General features: G+C 39.5%; 3 protein-coding genes across 3 annotated transcripts in view; all 3 read left to right on the forward strand.

Moving 5' to 3' along the window:
- Positions 1-21,763, forward strand: part of LOC128732968 (protein MAK16 homolog A) — an 80,739-nt gene that overhangs the window by 42,572 nt on the left and 16,404 nt on the right. The gene's annotated exons all lie outside the window — the stretch shown is intronic.
- LOC128746443 (pre-mRNA-splicing factor ISY1 homolog) lies at positions 448-1,029 on the forward strand. Its single transcript, XM_053843491.1, has one exon. It carries the CDS (start codon positions 448-450, stop codon positions 1,027-1,029), a length of 582 nt encoding a protein of 193 aa, XP_053699466.1.
- Positions 4,834-5,541, forward strand: LOC128746444 (pre-mRNA-splicing factor ISY1 homolog). Its single transcript, XM_053843492.1, has one exon. The coding sequence runs from the start codon at positions 4,834-4,836 to the stop codon at positions 5,539-5,541; it is 708 nt and encodes a 235-aa protein (XP_053699467.1).

Raw genomic sequence — 21,763 nt, forward strand, 5'->3', positions numbered from 1 at the left:
TCAAACCATCTGTTACGTTGTATTCCACGCGTCGTGCCTACAACCTCTCTCGCAGCTGTTTCGATGGGGCCATGGATGTTCCTCCACAGCTAATTTTTATCTTCTCCTTCTACCTACTGTTCTGCGATTCGTTGGTCAAGCTGCCTGGCGTACTCCACTGCTACCCGCCTACCGTTTATAACTGCAATTTTATTATAATCTGCAAGACGACTCCGAAAACCGGCAATTTGCAGATAATTCTGCAAATCTGGTATCCCTGATTGCATATTGTTTATTGCTTGGTCCATTGTTTACCTATTCGATTAACCAATAATTAACACCCGCTTTTAATATTTTCCCATCGGCATTTTAGTTTAAAATTGAAACTGCTCAGCACTTGTGCTTTCGTGCCCGTTAAGAAGATATTGAACAAGTTACACCAAGCTAGAGGCAACAACACCTATTGTTATGGCCGGTAACGCCGAAAAAGCTGCAAAGAAAGCGGAAACAGGTGAAAATGAACGTCGCCCACATACGGCATCCGAACTGAGTAATCTGGCGATATACGTGGGGCGCCGACTAGAAATCATTCAGAAGATCACCGAAAAAGTAGAGCGAATTCAGAACACCGGTTTGGGCGAACTCCGGACTCGAGACCTAAACGATGAGATCAACAGACTACTGTGGCAAAAGCGTCACTTGGAGACGCATATTTCCGACCTGGGAGCCCGTACCATACCAGCTTCCTTTGAATATGAAGGTCTCGAAGTGCCAGCAAAGCCTGGCTATATGTACTTTGGAGCGGCCAAGGATTTGCCCGGAGTGAGGGAGCAGTTGTTGCGGGCTCTGCCGAAAAAGACGGGAGTCGATTTGATGGGGGATAATGATACCGATCTAGCTATCCAGAAGGCACTGATTGAGGTTATGGTAAACGGTACTTGGAAATATCAGGGAAGAGCTGCGACAGTTTCAGATGCCAGGAAAGGCTCCGATACCGATGACCCGACGGCACGGACGCAACGGAGCTTATTTGAAGACTTACTGTATTGAAGACGACGAGGACATGTAGGATAATTATCGCATAATTTTCAATGATACAATGACGAATTATTTAATAAACTATTTTTAATGCAAGGAACTTCAGAGTTTCTTTTCGTTGGTTTGCGAACAGCGGTTAGCTGAAAATAATTAAAGTTTTTAGGACAAAAAGTTGCTCAAACAGTTTAACAAATTTTACAAAAGTAATGAACCAAGCAACTATTGTTTATCGTAATCTCCTGACGTAGCATTGGGCGATATTGTGAAAAGTAACGATATTCGAATATCGATACTTTACTAACTTCCTAAAAGTATCGATACCAGCGGTATTTATATACAGTATCCCCCCGCTAATCCGACACCCAATAATCCGACGACTCAATAGTCCGGATCTCGCTAATCCGGAAAATTCCGAATTTAAAAGTATCGAACTTGACTTCTTGCAATCGAACACTACTTTCGTTTGGCGTCTCCGTTAGAGTCAGAATGGCACTCTTACTAACTAAATGGAAATGGTACATGGTGCTGCTTCTAACTACGTTCACGTTTGCCATGACCATAATATTTTCATTGCTATTCTCAATAGACTGATGTGCTTGCACTTATTTCGACACTAACTAAGAATTTCAAAGTATTTTGATGACGAAATTGAGCATTACTGAGTATAAAACATAGTTATTGCGTACTTACGACAAATATTTTCAAAAATTTCCGGAGTTGTTTACGTATCAATGATATTCTTGAGTAATCATGATTAATTTATAGTAATCACATGGGATTCACACTTAAAAAAAATCACCGAATTCGGTAATTTTTTACCGAAATCTGAGCAGCTGAACATTCGGTAAACAGTTCAGTAATTTTAAAAGTAAACGAACAATTTGTAAAATCATTTAACTGGTAATTCGGTAGTTTTGACAAACAACTACCGAATTAACCAGCTATTTTATACAGCGGGGTGGTGTGACTGTCAAACTACATACATTGTACATGTCCCACTCATTGGTTTTGGTACTTTTGGTTCTGGTGCCTACTTGGAGGTTGAATCATTTTAAAACAAATGAAACTAGTTATAAAGTTGTTAAACACAGCCTCTTAGCTATAATTTAACTAATATTAGCTGTTATTTTTGGTAAGCTGGCTGGTTCCAAATTGTCGCCATCCATGGATGTTTGGTCCGCAAAATTTTGACAATTTCACACCCCTGATTTTATACTGACTTTATCAGTAAATTTATACCGAACTCGGTAAAACGCAATACCGAATATCCGGTAAAATTTTTTTGCACAAATAAGAAATAATATTTACAATTAATTGGAAGAAATTGTGGCATTCGGACATGTAAATAACCGTAAGTTCAATCATTAAACATATATATATTTCTGCCTGCAATTCATCAATCCCATGAAAATAACTGCTGCATACTCTCTCAATGTGAGAAGTTACAGATACAGTCGGTAACACTTATTACTGAATTCGTCAAATGATTTTTGTTTTAGGGTTAAACGGTAATTATTAAAACCGACTTCGTCAATTCTTTCAAAAATTGCGGAAAGATCGGTATTTTTTCACTGTTACCGAATAATACAGTGGACCCCCGTTCGTTTGAACGATTCCTCATGCAAACTAACGGGGTTGGTTTTTAATTTGAACAACTGGCAACCCTAAATATGCTGGAACATGTGTGAACTGGTCGCCCTACTCTTTGTTATTGTTTTGGTGGTTTGATTCAGTTGAAAGTTGGAAGCAGCGAATATTTCATTCTCCGATCGGATTTCTATCATAATCGTTGGGAAAACGCAATGTGAAACATATTAAACACGCTAGATCAGTACAAACATAATCGCGTTTATGCGCATTGTCTGCATAAGCAAATGATGTCATGTTGAGAATGACATTTGAACCATTTTTAATTTGCACGTCGTGCAAACCAACGGGGTGCAAATTAAAAAGTGTTCAGATTAAAAACGGTCAAACGAAAGGCGGTCCACAGTACTGCAATAAAAATTACCGAACTGCTAATACCAAAATAAGTGTGTTGATTACTGGTAATCAGAGGTTATCATTAAAATAATCAAAAGTAACTTATTTCGAAGGTGCGTAGTAATCATTGCTGTTGGAAACCCCTTGAGTGCAACCTTCAAAACAGTTTTGAGTTACTGTGATGAAAAGTGTGCTACTGATAATATTGCGGTTATTTACATAAATTTTCATCCTGTTGCGGCGGTAGTCCGCATCGTCAATCACCGCAACGAGAACAAGGAAAGGTGGCCAAATATTTTTTGGTTTATATGTGCAACTGTTACTGATGCTTTAGCAACTAAAACTACCATAAAAAACTTCTTTTAGCCTCTTATATTCAAAAATCTGTTTTATATACATTCATTGAATATCATAAGTATAAAAATTGGTGTAAATAGCAACAAAATTTAAAAAGTATGGAATGGTGATGCAAATATCTAAACAATAGAAATTAATCTATTTGTATGGCAGCTCTGGACAAAAGCACATCCTTCAATATTTGGCGAGCTCAGCATTGGGCGATAATGTATCGATATAACTGGTATCGATATTCGTGGACGAAATCTCGATAGAGATTTTTTCGAAATAGTTAATTTCGGCATGCATATAAATAAATACAACAGCTCTGTAAATGTTAACACGTTATACGGAGTGTTATAAAATAAATGTAAAATGCAGATCGTCACGTGATGCGAGCAATTTTGCCGATTATGCTTTCAGCTGAGTATACGTATCGATATGTGAAAAATATCGATATTCAATTAACGAAAATTCGTCAGCTTCGCTCAATACAGAATTATTTTGACAGCTTGCTATGAATTTTCCGAGAATGAAAAGATTTCTATATATTGTCCGTTTCTTTGGTAACAAAACGCGCTGCTCACTTTTTTGATAGCTTGAAATCGTCGCAGAGAGAATTTGCTTGGCTGTATGTAAGTTATAAGTATATATTATGCTTGTTTAGCACGTAAGCTATTGATTTACTTGACAAAATAAACGATATGTGCCCCCGCGACGATTCTGGCGACGGTTTCGCCCGCGACGGTTATAATTCATCGCGTACGAAAGGGTGGGAAATTGATAATATATTAATTTATATATGTCATATGATATGAAGTGTCTTACCCCTCCACTATAGGCCAGAAATTGAAATTTCGGGACAAAAATATTTGCAGTTAAACGGCATGTCTAAGCTCAATGTGGTCTTCGGCAACTTTTTGAATAAAAATTGACGCACATTTTGAAGGGGTCGTCCAATATTTAAGCGTTAATTAAACAATAATTTAAGCAATAACTTTTTGAGTAAACTTTTTTTCACCTTTTTGGTTTCAAAATATTAAAGATAAACCAATTTCAAGTATTTTTTCTGAAGAGATGAAACTTCTACCTTTTACCCATTTTCAGCAATAGACCTTTGTTTATAAACGACCCCTCAAATCCCATTTCTTCTTGTAACATGTTTATTTCAACAGGCAGCTCAATGTGATGTTCTAGACAACACTTTGCACATAAAAGAAGAATATTTTTGCTGAAGACTGTTTTGCTTTTTCTGCATTAATTAATTTTTAAATTTTTTTAATTTTAATTTTTGCAGTTATGTCCTTTTGAAAAGTTGGTGCCTAAACCAAATTACCTATTTCCCCTTAGTTTACCTACAAATCACCAAATTACCTCCGTTTAATATTTCCCCATCGACATTTTAGTTTGAAACTAGTCAGCATTTGTGCTCGCATGTATTAGGAAGATTTTGAACAAGTTCCACCTTAAGGCACCTTAAAACCGACACCAATTGTTATGGCCCAACAGGAAGCAGAAACTGGCCGAAATGAACGTCCCCTGCGACAGTTGGGATCCGAATGCGCAGATCTGGGGCAGTGCGAAAAGTGGCGACTGCAAATCATTCAGGAGATCAGCAAAAAAGTAGCGCAAATTCAGAACGCCGGTTTGGGCGAATTCCGGATTCGAGACCTGAACGATGAGATCAACAGGCTACTGCGGGAAAAGCGTCACTGGGAAAACCGAATTGCCGACTTGGGAGGTCCGCACTATCGCCGGTACGGTCCAAAAATGTTTGAGGCTGAAGGGCGTGAAGTGTCAGGAAATCGTGGCTATATGTACTTTGGAGCGGCCAAGCATTTGCCCGGAGTGAGGGAATTGTTCGAGCAGGAAGCGCCACCACCTCCGTCGAAAAAGGCGCGAGCCGAATTGTTGCAGAATGTCGATGCTTATTACTATGGCTTTCTGGACGACGATGACGGCATTCCGGTACCTCTTGAAGCGAAAGCTGAAGCGCCGGCTATCCGGACGGCGGTGGACGAGTGGAAGCAGTGGATTGGACGAGTGTCGGATGCTAGGACAAGTTCCGACGCGAACAGACAGCAGAAGGATGACCCAATGATGGGACTGCTCGGACCGACTCCGAGACCCAGTCAAGAGGATATTGAGGCTGGTCTACAACGAAAGCGCAAATTAGAGCTTTTTAGACCAAGTAACTATTATTAACCGTATTTATAACACGTTAATAACTTTTTCTTTTGATTCCGTTTCGCATTGGACTTCTTATGCTTTTGTGTTAAATGGTTTAAGTGCGTGAATTGCCAATTTTCGGATCAGATATGTTGTTAGGACGAGAGGACTTTATCACTTTTTATGGCATACTTCCCTAGCACAGATATCAAATTAGTATAAGTATGAACGTTGTAAAGAATCTTCGATCTGTTGGAATGAAGGGTTTTTGTTGCTCTTTTTCTAAAAATAAAGTAATCGAAATCACAGTAAACAGATGGTGTATTTAACTGTCGTGCCTGCCTGTGAAGCAAGGCGCTCACGAAAAAAATGTATGGGGATGTTTGACCTTGAAACTTTTCGTTAATTTTCTCTAATTAGTAATTGAAAAAGAAAGGTATAATAGAAATCACATAATTGCTACATCTATTATGAGTCGATCGGTATCTAATCAACGAAAATCCATTCATAATTGGCAGAGCTATTAGCATTCAAAATCTTTCATTATTTCGGGACGCTCGCATTTTTCGATTTTTTGCTACCTAGATGGACCGTCTTCTGCTGTTCTCCAGAAAAAGAAGCAAAAAAGAACAGAAGCAGACAAAACGGAAAAGAGCATGAAGGAAAACTGTATCTCGAAAACTGGACAAATGAGATAGAAACAAAGGAAAAACGTGGCAGAGAGAGAATAAAAGAAAATGAAAAAAGAAAACCGAAAACACACGCGACAGAATGGAAGGAAAAAGGAGACAACAAGAAAGGAATAAACTTAAACGAGGCAAAAAAGAGGCTAAGAGAAGTTACAGAAAAAGAAAAATAAATGGAGAAAAAATAAATAAGAACGGAAGACAAAGGGTACAAAACGGAAAAGAAAAACAGGACGTGACAGCAAAGGCGGACAGAAAACAGGAAAGAACAGATGAAAACGAAAAACGGAACAAAATTTGAGTTAAAAGGCGAAGGACAGATGAAAACCGGGACCGAAAAAAAGAAAACAGTCGAAACTGGAAACAAATTGACTAGAAAAAACACCTGGTCATGGCTTAAAAACAAGCAAAAAACACGGAAACCAGAGCAGGGGTAACATGTCAAGAAAATAATACAGAAACAAAGAAAAAACGGGAGAAAATGTAAAAAAGTGGAACCGGAACAAAGAAAAGCGAAAGAAAAAACGTGACAGAATGTAATAAAACACCGAACATCAAAGGAGAAGAAAGTAGACAAGAAAACGCAAACGGGGCAAAAACGACAATACACTCTCGATAAAAAATTATGAACGGAACGGAAATGAAAAGAAGAAAATTGAACGTAGAGAAAAAACTATGAAGAAACTAGAAAGAAAATGAAGATAAACTTTACAGTAAAGGAGAAAAAACGGGAGAACAGACAAAGAGGAAAAACAAGGCAGAAAAAGAAACCATGGAGAGAAAATAAACGAAAATGGAAGACAAAAGAGATAAAACGGAAAAACGGAACGGAAACCGGAAGAAAAGTTAAAAAGCGAAAGAAAAATATGGACCAAAAAAGGAAAAAGGGTAATGTCGCCATGAGATGGAAAATGAACAAAATCATCTGGCCTTGGCCAGGGAAACGAGACAAAAAAACGGAACAGAGGAAAATAGGAACTCAGGAAAAGGGCAAAAAATGGGGCAGGAAAAGAAGAGAAAAGAAGCAACGGACGAGGAAAAACCGAGACAATCAAAGAGAAGAAATGAAAAGAGTAAATCGGGAGAAAGAGGTCAAACGGGATATAAAAGGAGAAAGCTGGGATAAAACCCATGAAACCCGGGACAGACAAAGACAACAAGAAAAACCAGAAAAATGAACTAAAGAAAAAGGTAAAAGGGAAGAGAAGTAGACAAAAAACGGGAGAGTCAAGGGAAAAAATCGGAGAGAGAAGATAAAGAGGGAGCCAAAAAAATTGACAGAAAAGATGGAAAGACGGTACACCAAAGAGACTAAAACGGAATAGAAAAAGATAAATGGGAAGAGAAAATTGAAAAACGGTAAAAGCGATAATACGAAAAAGAAACACGAAACGTGGAGAAGTTAAAAAGCGAAGAAAGACAAAAGTGGGGACCGAAAAACAAAAAAAAACGCGTGGCTTAAAAACAAGTCGAAAAATACGGACATGAAAAGGGTCCTGTTTGTCCTCATTTTCTTTCTCGTGTTCTTCGTTTGCTTAATCGTTTTTTTCTCTCTTCCGTTTTTCTTCCTATTTTCGCTTTTTCTCTTTTTTTCTTCAGTTTCCTTTCCAGATTTCCAATTTTTCCTCTTGTTACGTTCTGTTTTGCCTCCAATTTCGTTGTTCAACCATTCAATTTTGCTTCATTTCTTGTACCATGTTGTCTAATTTTTAGTTCAGTGCTTTTCTCTTGTTTATTACTCATTTTTTCGACATTTTCTTTTTCGTTTTCCGCTTCTTTACGTTTATTCTGTTTTTACTTTTGCTCTTCGAGTTTCTTTGTTCATCTTCCGTTTTTCGTCTTTCCGCTCCAGTCATACTTTTTTCTTTGGTCCGTTTTTCCTGTTTTTCTTTTTTTTCTCTCCCATTTTCCCATCTCAATATTTCTCAAAATTTTTCTTTATATCCCGTTAGGATAATTTTGCTTGTGCTTTTTCTCTTTTCTGCTCCGTTTTTTATCTCTTTGCTCCCATTTTCGAACCCGTTTTTCCTTTCTTCTGCTCTCGTTTTTTGCTTTTTCTAGTTTTCTGTTGCGTTCCGTTCTGACCCAACAAACACCGAAGCTGAATTAAAATGCTACTGATTTGGTCACAGCTGATTTACCTCTGAATACAGGTGGTAGACGCTGAATAAATTTAAGCAAAGACCTTTGTATTCTATAAGTGATTAAGCAGCCAAGGACTGCGCTGTAAATCAGCTGCTTCACATAATAGTGTCACAAGCAGATTAGGCGCATCTTCAACCTCTCCACAACCCGTCAATATTCTCAATAATTTTGCTTTAGCTGAATATGCATCGAATAAAATTTATGTAAACAATTCGACAATACTTATTCAGCCGAAATTGGAGAACTTATACAACCTATTTCGCTTGAGGTAGAAAAAACACTTGTTAAGCAGTTATATCGCCCTTTATATAACCTCTGTGCACCTTGCTTCCAGCTTTGCGTAAATTGGTTATTTAAAAACGCACAAAAACCTCTATTAAGCTCCATTGCAGCTTCGAAAGCAGCTATTAGCAAACCCGAAGCTTGATGAAATCCCCAAATTTGCATGTTTAAGAGCTGAAAAAGGGTTTTTATTTCTAAAACTAAATCACAGTTCAGCCACAGGTTGAATAAACTCACCTATAAAAGCGTTTGATCAGCCTGAAATTGTTACTTGGGTAGCTGCTTTCAAAGCTGCAATGGAGCTTAAGAGAGGCTTTTGCGTGTTTTTAAATAACCAATTTGCGCAATGCTGTCAATTCTATTTTCAAACCGAGAGATAGTTTTGCAATGCTCTTTCAGTCGCTTAATCAACTTCTCATCAACCTTTATGCAGCCAAAAAAATTTTTTTTAAATTTCAAAAATGAAACGCGTCATATTTATTTTGCTTTGGTGTCATAAGCAGCTATATTTTAAATTTCGAATAACTTGAACTCGTATATGCAAGCTAATTAAAAATGCATGCATCTTTCGGGAACAGCAAGATCAATTGCTGTTTACGAGTTGGCTTAAGGCGATCCAAGCTGCATAAAGTAAGCACTAAAGTGGTGTTTGACCAAGCGATGTTTAAGCTACTTTAAGTTTTTCCAAACCAGCTTTCCTCCAAAGCTGATAAACAAGCTTAATAGCGGATTTTTCTGCAAACAATCCGCTTCTAAACAGCTATAAACATATAACCGTTACGGTTGCTTAAAGGTGTTAAAGTAAAGTCACCAGTAGACGCTTTCATTAGGCTCACAGCTTACAAACTACTTTAAAGCTTCTTAAGGGTGTTAAAGTGGCTTTACAAACTAATACTAAGCTTTCATTCGGTTCACAGCACACATACTGTCAGATCAAAGAGTTTCGCAATTCGACTGGCAGCAAAAATATATGTCAGTTATCGACATTATCGGCTGCTTCAAGTGTAAAGATATTTTCACTGTCTGTTCTGCAGATGCAAATGGGGCGGATCATACGATGAGTGCTTATGGATCAGAGGATGGCGGTTCAATTCCCGAAAGATGACGACATGCAATTTTAATTAGCTTGCATATACTAATTCAAGTTATTTAAAATTTAAAACCTAGCATACGACGCCAAAGCAAAATAAATATGACGCGTTCTATTCTTTTTTAAATTTAAAAATAGATTATTTTTTGGCTGCACAAAGCTTGATAAGACGTTGAGACGTTAAGCGACTGAAAAAGCATTGCAAAACTATTTCTCGTTCTAAAAATCGAATTGACAGAATTACGCAAATTGGTTATTTAAAAACACGCAAAAGCCTCTCTTAAGCTCCATTGCAGCTTTGAAAGCAGCTGCCCAAGTAACAATTCCTGGCTGATCAAACGTTTTTTAGCTGAATTTATTTACCCTGTGGCTGAACTATGGTTTAGAATTAGAAATAAAAACCTTTTTTCAGCTCTTAAACATCTAAGTCAAGCTTCGGGCTTGCTAATAGCTGCTTTGAAGCTGTAATGTAGCTTAATAGAGGCTTTTCGCCTTTTTTAGATAAACAATTTGCGCAAAGCTGGAAACAATGCGTACACAGGCGATATAGCTGCTTAACAAGTGTTTTTCCGCCTCGAATAAAATAGGTTGTATAAGTTCTCCAATTTCTGCTGAATAAGTATTGTACAGTTGTTTATATAAATTTTATTCGTTGGATATTCAGCTATGGCTGAATAATTGTGGCTGCTAAAATGTTTATTCAGCGCATAAATGTTTCTTGGGGAGTTTCATCCCATTTGACTTTCATTTCCAGCCAAAAGCGGAGCAATTTGCTACGTTTGGTTCTTAATTTCCTTTTCCTACCCTCTTCTCCTTTTCTGCTTCTCCACTTTTTTGCATCGTTTTTATCCTTTCGTCTCATTTATTTTCTTTTCTTTTCCATTCTTCTCTATTTATCTGTCCGGTCTCCACTGTTTTGACTGGTTTTACCTTTTTTCCGTTTCCTTCTATCGCTATTCTTTTTGTGTCCCATTTTTTCTTTTTTTTCGTGTAGGTTTTCTTCTTTTTCTCTCACATTTTCCTCTCCTTCTATCGCGTTCATCCAGTAACGGCGTTGGTGTTAGTAAAAATAGTAAATGATAAAAGATTGGTCGAAAAGCGAAAGAGATGAAAATATGAACTCGAGAAAAGGGTAAAAAACGGAATACGAAAAGAAGAAAACGAGGACAAAAAACCGGAAAATGCGACAAAAAATAAGGAAAAAGTAAACCGGAGATGGAAGGGAAAAATCGGAGCCAAAAACAGAACAAATGACAGAAAAACGGGCACAAAGAAGAGGAAAAAATAAAAGGGAATAAACCGGAAAAGAAAAACAGAAGACGGAGGAAAAACAGGCTAAGAGAAGAGAAAAAAGGGAAACAATAGAACCAAAAAAAGGAAAATAAGAATTGCGAGACAGAAATGAAAGAAACCAATAGAGGAAACAAGTATCCTACAAACGTTTTATTTGAAGAGTGGTTTATTCAACCGTTATACAGCTAATGTTCAGGAAATAAGCGTTTGATAGACTATTATCCAACGAAAATGTTTGTTGGGTAAAACAGCTCTAATCTACACCTATAAAGAAGGATTTCTGTCTGTCTGTCTGTCTGTCTGTCTGTCTGTCTGTCTGTCTGTCTGTCCGTATGTTCCTTATAGAATCGAAAACTACTGAACCAATCGGCATGAAAATATGCATGTAGAGGTTTTTTGGGGCCAGGAAAGGTTTTAGTGATGGTTAGAAACCCCTCCCCCCACTAAGAGGGGGGGCTCCCATACAAATGAAACACAAATTTCTGTATAACTCGACAACTAATCAAGCAAATAGAACAAAATTTGGCATGTGGGTGCTTTCGGTGACAAGAATTTATTCTATGGTAAATTGAGACCCCTCCCCTCTTTATAAGGGGAATTATAACTCCTCTCCTCTTTAAAAGGGGGGGCTTCCATACAAATTTCCTCATAACTCGAGAACTAATCAAGCAAATGGAACCAAATTTGGCATGTGAAGGTTTTAGAGGGCAAGAATATTTTCTATAGTAAATTGGGACCCCTCCCCACTTTAAGAGGGGGGGCTCCTGTACCAAAGAAACACAATTTTCCTCATAACTCGAGAAGTAATTAAGCAAATGGAACCACATTTAGCATGTGGGTGTTTTTGGAAACAAACATTTTTTCTATGATGAATTGGGACCCCTCCCCGTTTTAGGAGGGGGGGATCCTATACACATGAAATACAAATTTCCTCATAACTGAAGAACTAATCAAGCAAATGGAACAAAATTTGGCATGTGAAAGTTTTCGAGGGCAAAAATATTTTCTATGGTGAATAAGGACCCCTCCCCACTTTAGGAAGGGGGGCTCCTATACAAATGAAATGCAAATTTCCTCATAACTCGAGAATTAATCAAGCAAATGGGATCAAATTTGGCATGTGAAATTTTTCTAGGGCATGAATATTTTCTATGGTGAATTAGAACCCCTCCCCACTTTAAGAGGGGGGGCTCCTATACAAACGAAATACAAATTTCCTCATAACTCGAGAACTAATCAAGCAAATGGAACCAGATTTGACATGTAAGTGGTTTTGGACGCAAGATTTTTTTCTATGGTGAATTGAGACCCCTCTCTTCTTTAGAAAGCGAGTTATGGCCCATCTCCCCTTTAAGAGGGTGGGCTTCCATACAAATGAAATGCAAATTTCCTCTTATCTCGAGAACTAATCAATCAAATGGAACCAAATTTGGCATGTGGGAGTTTTAAATGGCAGAAATTTTTTCTATGGTGAATTACGACCCCTTCCCCTTTTAAGAGGGGAGCTCCCATACAAATGAAATTCAAATTTCCTTATAACTTGAGAACTAATCAAGCAAATGGAACCAAATTTGGCATGTGGGAGATTTTGGAGTCTTGAATTTATTTTACGATAGTTAGAGACCTCTCACCCCTGTGGTAGGGGGATATGGACTCTCATACAAATAAAACAGAAATTTTTGCGAAACTCAAAAACTAATCGAACTCGAGAAATTCGAGACTCTTCCATAAAACATTAGTCAATACAAGACCACAAAAACTATCTATAGTAACACTAGATCATTCAGGACGAGACGGTCGCGAGTGTTGCCGGTGACCCGCCGTCGGAGGCGCCGCCCACTGGGGGGCTTGCAAAACTCGAGATTGTGATAAAGATCATCCGAGATTCATGATTTATGTACAACACAGGTTAATTTGTGGCAATACGAAGTTTGTCGGGTCAGCTAGTGGCATATAATAGAAATATAATAGATGTACACTCAAGTCTGTTTTTACACGGTTTGTTTTTTTCGATTAATCAACAACGGTACAACTGAGGGACCATTTACAAACTACGTGACGAATGTCGGGCCTCTCCCAAATGTATTGAGAAATAAATGAATGTTCCCTAAGTAGCCCTGTTCTTAATAATCGAGAAAACAAAGCGCACCAAGGTGCGCCGTAAATACTAAAGATAGAGCAATACTTAGTTCAGCAATCTTATGGATAATAATTTACTCTATAAATGCCCCTTACATAATATTTTCGAATTTTGCTTGGCTGAGGTGTTGCAGTTAAAAAGCAAAATAAGTTCACTGAGTGCAGGAGAAGCCTGAACTTGGGGAAAGGGCGATAAACGAGGTAGGAAAGAAAAACGAAGGAACAAAGAAAGAAGAAACCACGTATTGTACAATATATTGTATTGAACGGCGGTTGTGTCGGATTTTCCGCAAAATTTTCGCAATTTTATACACGTTTATCGCTAGTTCTAGTATTTATAGTTTGTGCAAAGTGTAAATTAAAGCTTTATTCGGCATTTCATAGTCGTAACAACGCTGTTGGAATCTAATTGAAGTGATTTTCTGTGATCTGCTGCTACATAGTTTTGTTCGATTTGTCTGTTTACATTCTGTATAGCAGTATTGGGCGATACCCCACCGTTAGATCGTTATTCGCTATATCGATACTCGCCTAGGGGTTTCCAGTAAGGCGTATAAGTGCGTAGTAATCAGAAATTACTTTTGTAATCATTTACGAATTAATTAGGTAATCAATGGTAATCAGTAGAGTAATCAATGATAATCTTAAGTAATCATTGGTAATCATGATTAATTTATAGTAATCACAAGAGATTGATTACTGGTAATCAGAGGTAATCAGTAAAGTAATCAAAAGTAACTTTTTTCGAAGGTGCGTAGTAATCATTGCTGTTGGAAACCCCTTGATACTCGCGCACGGCCAGAGTTACTAAGAGCATACTTATCGGTGTTCACTTAACGCGAGATTTAATTTTACCTTTAAAATGACCGACTGTACCGCTTGCGGTCGATGTGTAAAAATGATAAAAAAGGAGGAGGACCTCTTGAAATGCATGGGGTTTTGTGACCAAGTTTGTCACATTAAGTGCGCTGGTTTGAATGCTAATTTTATGAAATTCGTCCGGTCAAATAACAATTTGTTCTGGATGTGTGACGAGTGCGTCAGGATGATGAAACTCGCACGTTTTAAAAGCACCGTTTCGTCCTTGGGAAACGTGATATCGTCCGCCGTAGAAGGGCAAATGAACGGAATCTCGGAGCTGAAAGACGAAATCGTGCGGAACAACAATGAGGTAGCCAAACTCGCCGATAAGGTCAATGCGGCAACCCCGATGCGAATACCAGCTAAACGTCGTCGCGATGACTTGGAAACTCCGAATAAACCGACTACCGGTACCAGACTCGTTGAGAACCCCGAAAAGCTTGTGGTCAGCTCCCCACCCAAGTTATTCTGGGTGTATCTCTCACGTTTCCACCCCACCGTAACATCCGAGGTCGTCGAGCGACTTGTTCGAGATGGCCTACAAAACCAGGATCCAATCCGTGTTGTTTCACTGGTGAAAAAAGGGGCCGACCTTCAATCGCTCAACTTCATTTCCTTCAAAGTAGGCATTTCTCTGGCGTACAAAAATGCGGCCTTGAACCCTGATACTTGGCCACAGGGAATTGTATTCAGGGAATTTAATGATGCTCGAGCGAATTCAGCGGTATGGCTGCCCCCTATCGCCCCCGCTCCTTCCGCTACTCCACTAGTTGGACCCTACGATGACTCCGGTGCTGGTTCATCATCTGTCACTCCAATGGCGCTAACTCCAGTCCCTTGAGGACTCCCTTCGACTGCAGATCTACCGCAGACTCCTGCAGTAGACGGACCATAGTTTCCGTCACACCGACGATATTAAACTGCACCAAGTTCCCAGCCGACTTTTGTCAATCCGACGCTACTGCCATCTTCAGACGACCGCTTATTTCATCAAATAGCATGACACTGGGACGCTCTGTTGTTGGTATCATGGATGCCTCCGACCCCCCCCCCCCCCACCGTAAATACCCTTGCGTCCACTGACCCGTACCGTGTTTCCAGTACTACGCACTTGCATGATCCGTTAGCGGTACTTACTGAACGAAACTTTGACTTCAGCTTATCACCCGGTCCGGGACGCCTACGACAACGCGATATGGAAACCCCTGATCCACCTAGCTCAGTCGAGCCCGCCGTAGACACCGAATTACAATCGCAATCGACTCGTTCCTGCCACCCAAGTCGTCCCGGCCCTGCCCTGAGTCTAGTGCTGGTGAAGGGGTTTTCCAAGCCGCCTTCCATGGCAAGTATCCTATCAGTAACGGTATCCATCGCTCTGATGCATCCTCAATTCCCAGGACATCAACCGTAACAAGTATTGCTGCATCTGCCACCACGAATGTCCTGGTATACTATCAAAACGTTGGAGGAATGAACAGCTCTCTCGCTGAGTACCAGTTAGCCTTCAGTGATTGCTGTTATGACGTATATGCCCTCACCGAAACCTGGTTGAATCAAAATACGACGACAAGCCAGCTGTTTAACGATTCCTATTCCGTTTACCGACAGGATCGGTCGCGTTCAAATAGTTGTAAAGTACTGGAGGTGGCGTTTTGTTAGCTGTTCGCTCAGGATTCAAGTCCTGCGCAGTTAATCCTCCCAACAGTTCGGCAGTTGAACAATTATGGGTCGCGATTACCACTGTTGACGGAATACTCTATCTCTGCGTAGTTTACATCTCTCCCGCTTGAGTCAACGACGAAAACTTGATGGGCAACCATCTTGAAGCTATCAATTGGGTTGTGTCGCAATTAAAGCCTAGAGATAAAATTGTTATTTTGGATGATTTTAACTTAAGCGCGATCTCTTGGCAGCGTAATTCCCACGGTTCTCTATTCCCGATCGTCCATAGGCATAGCCCCGTGAAAACTGCTTGATACATAAAGCACCGCTGGACTTAAACAGATGAATGGGATTGAAAACGAGAATCAGCGGACCCTTGATCTGTGCTTCGTTAGTGACGAGCTGTGCGTAGGCTGTACGGTTACAGAAGCTCCGGTACCACTCGTAAAGAGCCTTTGTCGTACCTTTGTCGCAGTTTTTTTATCTCCATTGACATGGTTACGTCAGCTGGAAAAAGACTAAAATCATCCACGGGATATGGCCCTGACGGTATCCCGTCAATAATTCTGAAACGCTGTATGGAGACGCTGGCGGCACCGCTTGCTGCGGTATTCAACCTCTTTTTGGCTACAGGCATTTTTCCAAACTGCTGAAAACAGTTATATGTTTTTCATGTCTTTAAAAAAGGTTGTAAACGAGTAGTCTCGAACTACCGGGGTATAGCTGCATTAAGTGCCACTTCTAAACTGTTTGAGTTGATTGTTCTCTAGGAGCTTGCCCACTACATCTCGTCGGATCAGCACGGATTTATGCCTAAACGATCTACAACAACCAACTTGACTTCCTTCACTTCGTTTGTAACACGCCAAATTGAGGATGGTCATCAAGTAGACGCGATATACACAGACTTATCTGCAGCATTTGATAAAATGAATCATCAAATTGTAATTGCCAAATTTGATCGTTTTGGCATGAACGAACATTTGCTACTCTGGCTTCAATCTTACCTATGTGGTCGTAGCATGTCTGTGAAAATTGGTGATCACATTTCTTCGCCATTTCCTGTTTGTTCTGGTGTTCCACAAGGCAGCCACCTAGGACCGTTTTTATTCCTGCTGTATATGAACGACGTTAATTCCATTTTGAAATGCGCGAAACTCTCATACGCTGACGATCTAAAGCTATACCATACGATAAAGCAACCACTGGATATGTGTTTTCTGCAGGAGCAGTTGGAAAACTTCGCTAAATGGTGTCAAATTAACCGATTGTCGCTGAATGTGTCTAAGTGCTCGGTAATCTCATTTGGACGAAAACATTCACTATTCCAGTATGACTATGCCTTGGCAGGCGTACGTTTACTGCGTGAATCCACAGTTAAGGATTTGGGAGTTTTAATCGATGCAAAATTAACTTTCAAGGATCACATTTCATACGTGGTGGCAAAAGCTTCTTCACAGCTGGGCTTTTTATTTCGTTTCGCTCTATTGTTCAATTGTGCGACCTGTACTGGAATACGCGCCTCCCGTTTGGTCTCCTTATTACCAGAACGAAATTCAACGCATCGAAGCTATTCAGCGAAAGTTCATCCGCTTCGCTTTACGTCATCTCAGATGGACGGATCCACGAAACTTACCCAGCTATAAAAACCGTTGCATGCTGATCGGCCTGGAATTACTAGAGGAAAGACGCAATGTGGCAAAAGTATGCTTTATTGGCGATCTCCTGCAAGGTGGTAACGTTGATTGTTCAATACTCCTCAGCATGCTGGATATCAATATACGACGCCGCAATCTACGAATCGGACGAATTATGGTCTACATGAACCAGTGCGCAGTATGTCTCGTCTATTCAATCAATGTTACCATGTATTTGACTTTAATGTGTCTCGAGAAACAAACAAGTATAATCACAGAGAACAGATTAATAGGCTCGAAGGAAGTAATCGATTTTTTGTGTGTAAAATCTGTCGGTAGCGCCCTCTAGAAATAGTTTGCCAAACGCATCAAAAAATATCCATGTACCTTTACCAATATTTCTTTGTGCTGGAGTTACATAGCAGCGATGGTAGCGACATCAAGATTTAGTTTATACCACTTACTGCTTGAGGGGTGCCCTAGTTATTTCCCTAGTGCTTAGTTATTTCTGTCATTGGGGTGATATTTTACCTGTTGACGGTAATAAAATAAAATAAAATAAAATAAGATAAAAAAATAGGAAAAAGAAAAAAGCAAGAGGGAAAAACCAGTAGCGAGTAAAACAGGAAAAAGGCGTGAAAAAACGTCAAACAAATTTTAAAAGGAGAAAACGGAGATAAAAAAAGAAAAGAAACCCAGGAAAAAGTAAGAAAAAAATGGGAAACGGGATATGAAAAAGTAAAACCGGTGATGGAAGGAGAAAATCGGAGCTAAAAACAGAATGAATGTAACAGGAAAGACGAAAAAACGGGGCACCAAGAAGAAAAAAGAGCTAGAAAGCTGTAAGCGGAAAAAAGAGAAAAGGGAAGGGGAAAGACGGACACGGGAAAGAAAATAACAAACATCCTGTGAAAAATATGAGGTAAATAGGACTGAAAATAAGGCAAATTGGGACAGAAAACTAAGAAAAATGGAACAATGAAACGGAAAATTTGGGACAGAAAGAAAGAACAAGGCAAACAAGAGGAAAAATGGAAGCAAAAACCAAGAAAACGGCACAGTAGAGGAGAAAGGGAGTGGAAATAGAAAAAAAACTGAACAGAAGAGATGTCCAACGTGTGAGAGAATGAGACTAAAAGTGTCAATTCTAGTTTAAAGTAAAACTTCATATCTAATGTCTTGTCCATGTCCGATTTAAAGTAAAACTACAAGCCCAAATTACCTAGTCAAATTTCATGTTTAATTCAATCTATACCTATAAAGAAGGATTTCTGTCTGTCTGTCTGTCTGTCTGTCTGTCTGTCTGTCTGTCTGTTTTGTGTTCCTTATAGAATCAAAAACTACTGAACCAATCGGCGTGAAAATTTGCATGTAGAGGTTTTTAGGGCCAGGAAAGGTTTTAGTGATGGTTAGAGACCTCTCCCCCAACTAAGAGGGGGGGCTCCCATACAAATGAAACACAAATTTCTGCATAATTCGAGAACTAATTAAGCAAATAGAACCAAATTTGGCATGTGGGTGTTTTCGGTGACAAGAACTTATTCTAGGGTAATTTGAGACCCCTCCCCTCTTTATAAGGGGAATTATAACTCCTCTCTCCTTTAAGAGGGGGGGTTTCCATACCAATTTCCTCATAACTCGAGAACTAATCAAGCAAATGGAACCAAATTTGGCATGTGAAGGTTTTCGAGGGCAAGAAAATTTTCTATGTTGAATTAGGACCCCTCCTCACTTTAAGAGGGGGGGCTCCTGTACAAATGAAATACCAATTTCCTCATAACTCGAGAACTAATCAAGCAAATGGAACCAAATTTGGCATGTGTGTGTTTTTGAAGACAAAATTTTTTTCTATGATGAATTGGGACCCCTCTCCACTTTAAGAGGGGGGGGGGCGGCTCCTATACAAACGAAATACAAATTTCCTTATAACTCGAGAGCTAATCCAGCAAATGGAACCAAATTTGGCATGTAGGTGTTTTTGGAGGCAAGAATGTTTTCTATGATGAATAAGAACCTCTCCCCACTTTAGGAGGGGGGGCTCCTATACAAATGAAATACAAATTTCCTCATAACTCGAGAACTAATCAAGCAAATAGAACCAAATTTGGCATGTGGGTGTTTTCGGTGACAAGAATTTATTCTATGGTAAATTGAGACCCCTCCCTCTTTATAAGAGGAATTGTAACTCCTCTCTCCTTTAAGAGGGGGGGCTGCCATACAAATTTCCTCATAACTCGAGAACTAATCAAGCAAATGGAACCAACTTTGGCATGTGAAGGTTTTCGAGGGCAAGAAAATTTTCTACGGTGAATTAGGACCCCTCCCCACTCTAAGAGGGGGGGCTCCTGTACAAATGAAATACAAATTTCCTCCTAACTTGAGAACTAATCAAGCAAATAGAACAACATTTGGCATGTGGGTGTTTTTTTTGGTGACAAGAATTTATTCTATGGTGAATTGAGACCCCTCCCCTCTTTATAACGGGAATTATAACTCCTCTCCCCTTTAAGAGGGGGGACTTCCATACAAATTTCCTCATAACTCGAGAACTAATCAAGCGAATTGAACCAAATTTGGCATGTGTGTGTTTTTGGAGACAATTTTTTTTTCAATGATGAATTGGGACCCCTCCCCACTTTAGGAGGGGGGGTCCTGTACAAACGAGATACAAATTTCCTCATAACTCGAGAACTAATCAAGCAAATGGAACCAAATTTGGCATGTAGGTGTTTTTGGAGGCAAGAATTTTTTCTGTGATGAATTAGGACCTCTTCCCACATTAGGAGGGGGGGCTCCAATACAAATGAAATACAAATTTCCCCATAACTCGAGAACTAATCAAGCAAATGGAACCAACTTTGGCATGTGAAGGTTTTCGAGGGCAAGAAAATTTTCTACGGTGAATTAGGACCCCTCCCCACTCTAAGAGGGAGGGCTCCTGTACAAATGAAATACAAATTTCCTCCTAACTCGAGAACTAATCAAGCAAATAGAACAACATTTGGCATGTGGGTGTTTTTGGAGGCAACCATTTTTCCCATGATGAATTAGGACTTCTTACCTTTTTAGGAGGGGGGGGGGGGCTCCCATTCAAACGAAATACAAATTTGCTCATAACTTTAGAACTAATCAAGTAAATGGAACCAAATTTGGCATGTGAGAGTTTTAGATGGCAGAATTTTTTTTCTGTGGTGTATTACGACCCCTTTCCCTTTTAAGAGGGTGGGCTTCCATACAAATGAAATACAAATTTCCTTATAATTTGAGTACTAATCAAGCAAATGGAACCAAATTTAGCATGTAGGAGATTTTTGAGTCTTGAATTTATTTTATGATAGTTAGAGACCTCTCACCCCTGTGGTAGGCGGATATGGACTCTCATACAAATAAAACAGAAATTTTGGCGAAACTCAAAAACTAATCCAACTCGAGAAATTCGAGACTCTTCCATAAAACATTAATCAATAACAAGACCACAAAAACTATCTATAGTAACACTAGATCATTCAGGACGAGCCGGTCGCGAGTGTTGCCGGTGACCCGCCGTCGGAAGCGCCGCCCACTGGGGGGCTTGCAAAACTCGAGATAGTGACAAAGATCATCCGAGATTCATGATTTATGTACAACACAGGTTAATTTGTGGCAATACGAAGTTTGTCGGGTCAGCTAGTGTCCTATAAATAGTTTCATATTATTGCAAATTGCATCAAAAACGCGAAATGCAAGAAACTTGCAAACATTTTGCAAGCAAAATTCCAGCAGTGAGCCGTCAATTATTCATGTCATTTTATTGGAATTGACACTTGCAATAAGTTGACATAAATATTTGACAGCTCGCTGCTAGCATTTTACTTGTAAACTGTTTGCAAGATTTTTGCATTTCGCGTTTTTGATGCAATTTGCAATACTAGAACTTCGGGAAAATCCCGAGGTCTGCCAACACTGATTCTACCCAGCAAACACCCGCGCACACACACTCAGCAAGCAAATAGTTCACGTTAGCAAAGCGCAAGCGCAACCTTCTGCGTTCTTATTAGACACACCAGACACACTATAGAAAACTTCGGTTCGGGCTTTTGCTTCGTTCGGGAGCTTTCGTGCTTCCACTGCAACCGACCGCAGCGCAGAGATAAGCTCTTCTTCAGTGATAAAAAAAATTAACAGTTATCTTCCATGCTGAAGAACACCATCTCTCTGTCTCGTTCTCGCTAAAGCGACTTAACCGGTAGCTTCCGCTGTTGCTTCGGTGGATTGCTGCGCTGGTCGCTTCGCTTTCAGTCAGTCAGTCAGTCAGTCGGTCACGTTCAGTATCGTCCGAGAATTCATCCGCGTCGTCGTCGGTGTGGTGCTTGTTAAAAGTGATAAAGTACGATAAATTTGGTTGAACTTGAGCATCATGATTAATTGCGATTAATTAATTGGACGTTAACATTCAGTTTTCGCTTTTCGGTTGATTCGGAAGG

Source organism: Sabethes cyaneus, chromosome 1, assembly GCF_943734655.1.
Source record: "Sabethes cyaneus chromosome 1, idSabCyanKW18_F2, whole genome shotgun sequence".
Lineage (NCBI taxonomy): Eukaryota > Metazoa > Arthropoda > Insecta > Diptera > Culicidae > Sabethes > Sabethes cyaneus.